The 5,852-nt window shown below is 36.3% G+C and overlaps 1 protein-coding gene across 1 annotated transcript; it reads right to left on the bottom strand.

The window, feature by feature from the left end:
* Positions 1-230: 230 nt before the first annotated feature.
* On the bottom strand, positions 231-4,142 carry LOC141705696 (putative serine/threonine-protein kinase At1g09600). The gene is made up of 6 exons (XM_074508583.1): positions 3,716-4,142; positions 2,774-3,049; positions 2,203-2,541; positions 1,526-1,753; positions 738-1,325; positions 231-656 (listed from the first exon to the last, which is right to left on the bottom strand). Exons 1-5 carry the CDS (start codon positions 4,064-4,066, stop codon positions 1,275-1,277), a joined length of 1,245 nt encoding a protein of 414 aa, XP_074364684.1. The 5' UTR covers positions 4,067-4,142; the 3' UTR covers positions 231-656; positions 738-1,274.
* Positions 4,143-5,852: the final 1,710 nt, after the last annotated feature.

The raw sequence follows: 5,852 nt of genomic DNA, 5'->3' as shown, positions 1-5,852 counted from the left end.
GAAAAAAGAACACTTGTACCAATCTAAGCCTCTCATAAAGTACCCCTCCGTATTTTTTCAAAACTGAAGATAAAGCACAATTTTTACTATATCAAGGAAGTACTAGAATCTTCTCAACTTCTTCCCACAGAAGCATTTACCTATTAAACAAATGCACGATACTAGATATACCAAATTGGGAGATAGATCACATATTATTTAGGAACTGTTTTTTTAATAAATTTGGGAGATGCCTTTTTTATAATTGAATACAAATTTTGAGATCCAAAACAAAGGAAATAATTTAGAAAATATCACAATTTCAAGGAAGATAATCGAAAATATCATGATCCGGGTATTACATGAGTTTTATGGTACTGTTATTTTGAATACTTGTTGGGAAACACACAGGAGATGAGCAAATCCATGTACAACATACATGTAGGAAATATTCTGCTTATGGCTGTGGATAAGTCAGCTCAAGCTGATGTCCCGGGAATGCCATCAACATCTTTACCAAACTTTTCTCGGACAACTCGGTGACCTAAGCCCACGCTCCAGAATTTGATGCTCATTTGTGAAAAGTCCCATCACTCCCCAGGACCTCTAATTTCATTTGGAATTCCAGAAGCAGCTTCAACGCTAGAAGGCTTGAACTTTACCTCAACCCTTTCCGTCTGCATTCAAATTAATTACCAACTCAATGAATAATGTACGAACCAGGTACAAAAGATTTATTCTTAGTAAGAAAAACTTACCAGCATTGAGCGGTATAATTCTGCGTTAACACGAAGAGCTGGAATGGCTCTAGATCTAGATGTCCCTTCCCCTTTGACATCATATATGTTACCCTTGTTCCCTCCAGCGGCTTCTCTACAAGTTCCAATAGGATTGTACATTATAATATTAAACATTTCTCTAGCTAAGATAAATCAGCTCACGCCTATCGAGGGACATGATAAAAGTTCAATGGCTATGACAGCTGTAGAAACATAAAACTCAGGATGATGAAGTTGCAACTTCATGGCTGAATGATGAAACAGTTAGGAAAGCGATTCATGCTGGACCAGTAAGTTTCACCCATCTCAACTTTTTAAAGCTGTTGAAGCAGTGGTTCACTGACTTGGATTTGTTACAATAGGCAAGTGTGGCTGGCGAATGGGAGTTGTGCACTGGCTGAATTTCATTTAGGCATGATACTGGGAGTACGATCAAATATCACAGGAACCTAACTTTACGTGGTATCCGGGCACTCATATTCAGGTAGTGTTTCATTTACAATATTGACTAGTATTTTACTCTGGTAACTCTTCAGGTTTACTTGGAAGAGGTTCTGACAAAAAGAACTGCAATAAAAACCAGGTTGTGCATCAATAGGTAGCTCAACAAGGAAAAAGCAAAGGGTTCAAATGCATATTAAATATAATAACAGGCAGAAAATTACAGAGTTGATGGACTGCAAGAGAAAATACTTTTAGGAAAGAAAAAAAATTCTCAGAGTCTATAATAAGAAAATATTATATAACTTCGCAGAACTACTTAGTACCTCACTATTCAAAGCATCAACTGCAGACTTTCGAGCTGAAGGGTCTATGGATAGAAGGGACTCAAGCAGTGCTAGTGCTGGTGCAGGAAAGGCTTTGAAATTTTCTGCAACACGTCTTCTAAAATGTTTTTGAGGATCAATGATGTCTGCAGGATACCATTTCAATTTTCTCCAGTAGTGCTCTGAAGGTGAGACACAGATCATGAATATTCTAAGCAGCTGATCCACCTAATCGACAGAAATATAGCAACTTCATCATTCAATTGTAATAGAAAAATTGATGTAGTAAATGAACTAGGTCATGCTGGCCAACTCTTTCATTGGGTGCATTACTTTCTGGCTATGGCAGGAAAATGTAGAAATAATATTTGGCCTACGCGCAATGCGTCACCCTTCTTTTTCCTCACCCTGGCTTGAAATAAAATAACTGTCTCCCTAATTTATTATCCTGCGAAATGTGCATACAGACTCCCGCAAAAAAAATTAAGGTATGGTTTGCATTCAAGAGGTCATAATGTATATTCCAAAAGTGAAGGACTACTTCCCTTAGAAGTTATAGTATCAGGCATTGCCTTATATTTCTATAGACTGTAAGAGCAAACTTTTTTCAGTTATGTATCTTTCTAGTAGCCAATACATGTTTATACTTCTGTAACACATTAACAAATCATGTATACCTCCGTTGTCCCTTGGAAGATAGGTTCTCCTGTATACAATTCACCAAGAACACAACCAGCACTCCATAAATCTATAGCACCACTGTAGCAAGTGGCGCCAAGTAATAACTCAGGTGCTCGGTACCAAAGAGTAATGACACTAGTTGACAGAGGGCGAACTTTTTGCGGATTGTAAAAGTTTCCCAACCCGAAGTCTGCAATTTTTAAGTGCCCATTGCCATCAAGCAGAATGTTGGAGCCTGTCAGAGAAGGTTGGAAACCTTTGATATCATGATGCAGAATCCCCTGACGGTGGCAGTAGTTAAGTCCGCATAAAATTTGCTTCATGTAAGATTTGACCTGCAAAAGGTTGATTTTTTTTATATATAAAGATAAAAAAAATCTTACACTTGCATCTCAATGAATCACAGTCCCAAGTACACTTCTATGTACAACAATATCTTAAATTGCGTATCACAAAGCATGAAGATACTTGAGAAAATGTGATTTCACATTAAGAGAAAAATGTATTACTTTTTCCTAAATATTATTATTTTTGCATAGAAAAGTGTAAAATACGTTGTATGAGTACCTGAGCTTCGGTAAACTTGAGGCCAGTGGAACCAAGCCCTGCAAGATCATGTTCCATGTACTCCAGCAGAAGGTACAAACTGTATGAAAACTCTGATACAACTACACCTTCCAATTTTATAATGTTAGGATGGTGTAGACTGCGTAGAATTCTAATCTCTCTGGACATGAAGCGAATGGTTTCAGGTTCCAAAATGTTGACTCTGATCTTCTTTAATACAACGATTCTCTGATTCTCGAGATCAAGTGCCTGATAAACATGGCTGCCTTCACCAATCTGCAAAGAGAAATTAAGTCAGTCAACCAAGATTTTGAATCAGCTACTCAAGGAAATACTACAAAAAAACCATCCATAATGACAGTAAAACATTACTAATTATGAGGAGACAAGTTGACGATGTACTGAATTACATATATACAGAGAGCTGATTGCTAATCAACAGTTTTACCGGTGAAAGGGACACATGATCTAATGATTTGAAGGGATCAACCGGTTCAGAGTTAGCTACGTAAGAAATTTTAATTATTTTGTAAATAAAGGCCAATAACAAAAATTTATATACTCATTTACATATGCATCCATTAAAGAATATAAGATCCTGTTCGGGCCTTCCTCTATGACCTTAAGGTTTTAGTGTGACTGGTTACTTAACATGGTATCAGAGCTCGGTTTAGGGAGGGACTCGGGTTCGAGTCTCGTATCGTACTGTGAGCTGATTGCTAATCAACAGTTTCACCAGAATGGGATAAATGATTTATTGATGTAAGAAATTTTATTCAATAATATAAATAAAGGCCAATAAAATAATTTTTTAGACTCAGACACACATATGCGTATACTAAGAGTTTAACCATTAGGCTCTCGCAAGATCTCACCTTTAAATATTAAGAGATAACAAAATAAACTTAATTAAATAGAAAACAAGCAAGGATAGGAGTATACTTGTCGTAATCTCTGAAAAAACTTTAATTTTCGTGGAATCCATTCCCTTATAGCTTCACTGGCATCTTCAACCATCCATGAAGGCCACCCTGCTGCAATCAGCTCAGCCTCACCACCTTTAGGAATTCTTCCAATGCCAGGATGACACCCGCGGAAAGCATACAGAGCCTTTTTCTTTCGATTCTCTTTATTCCAAGAAGGCGAATAGTTTGGAAAGGAAGTATACGTAGAAAGAGAATTGTGCCTTAATATCCCATGACTCCAATTACCTTCACTATGCAATGGTAAACTTTCCAATGCATCTTCATCATTGCCAAAGTGTCTAATCAACGGTAGACAACAATTCCCCATAACTGCACCTTAAAACAATCAAGAAATTCAGAGTTCTTGAACTCGGGTTTAAATAGAAAGCAAGGATTGAGAGAGAGTAGTAATATTTAGTAATGAACTCTATTCCGAAGATACCAACAGTTATACAAACGTTTTTGTGCATGTAGAGGTGTATGCATTTATGAAAATTTGGCAAGTATTAGGCTGTACTCTTGAAATTTTGGCTGTTGCTGAGTAACAGGTGCTTTACAACATAGAGAAGCCCACTGTTTTATATAAAATATTTGTTCCCCTGTTTTGTTCTCGTGTAATCTGCTTGAACTCACATTTATAATTTGCTTGGCACCCAAATTTGGGGTTAGATTTGGTATTCTAGCAAAAACTCAATTATTGAATATTTGGTAAAGGAGAAATTTCTTCAAATAATTAATTTTTCCATCCCCAGTTCTCCACAGACTATGTATATTTAATCTGAACCGATCAACAATTTCGTTAAAAGAATAAATTTTCTGGCCCCTACCGTATTTATTATAGAAATTTAAAGATTATTTTTTTTGAATAATCAGCTTATATGTCTTTTAGAGTATCTTTTTAAATAAATTTTCTAGAATTAACAACAAATGGGCCCTTAACATTGAAAATATTTTATTGGGCTCAAAATTTTAAATTTCTATGACAAGCATATTTGAAATTGCATAAAAAACTAAAAACAGGAATTAACGAAACGGGGCGTAAACTATTCATCCGTCTTCTTTCTCACTTTCACTGTTCAATGGAAAAGATATAGGACGGGTTGTCCTAAATACACTTTCAAAGTTTTCCTTCTCGTTGTCGTACTTAAATGGAAAGGTCTTCAAAAACAGCTCAAGTGCTGCGTCGTAACTGTTGCTATAAGTAATTCCTTGATCAAAATAATGTCCAAAAGATCCAAAAGTCACTACCACCAGAGTGAATTCCTTATCAGATTCATTCATTGGAATGTAAACTACCTCAAACTTATCAATAGTCCAACTTGCAACTAAATGATAATACTGTAATCTGGATAGAAATTCACTACATCCTGAAGCTCGTACAAATACGAACACAACTGGAGCCCCAAAGAGTTTGCAGACTTTAAATTTCTCCTACACGGGGAAAAACAGTGTCAACGAGAATACAATATATAGATATGCATAAAGAAAATCGTTATATCTATGTAATGAACTAACAGTCCTCCTTTAGCATCATCCAAATCCCTAAGCATCATCCAAATCCCTAGCATGAAGTAGCTCAATATTTGGTTCTAAAATAGTCAAATAGACGACAATTTCTTCCCTCTTATTGCAATTGCACTCGGTACAACCTCCACCCCAATAAAAGGATAATTTGTGAATCCAGTTTCCTTCAGGACCTAAAATCCATTTTCCTCGAAGTACTTTTCTTTAGAGTGAATTATGAACAAGTTCGATGCATTAGAATCATTGCACTGTTTTGTGCGCATAAAGACTCGCCACAACTGCCTACATTTGGGATCTTCAAAAGGGACTGCATGGCATGTCGGCGAAGACTTTCCAGAATTCTAACTCGCGTTTCCATTTATTTTGAATCATCCCGATTGAATAAAGACACGCTACCCAAAAGTAACAGGGAACACAACCACTACCTCGAAATTTTTGCGTACTTCATAAACCTGCTTCAGTTCCTCCTTCCATTCTCTGCACTCTAAATTATTTTCATAAAATAAGAGGCAAACAGTCTTCTGTAGCAGTTCAGAAATAGGTACCTGATTTCATTCCATCAGATTTTTTTTGTTAAGATAGCACTTTAT

This window comes from Apium graveolens, chromosome 2, assembly GCF_009905375.1.
Source record: "Apium graveolens cultivar Ventura chromosome 2, ASM990537v1, whole genome shotgun sequence".
Classification (NCBI taxonomy): domain Eukaryota; kingdom Viridiplantae; phylum Streptophyta; class Magnoliopsida; order Apiales; family Apiaceae; genus Apium; species Apium graveolens.
Note: the sequence above shows the minus strand (reverse complement) of the source record. Positions and strands in the feature narration are given on the sequence as shown.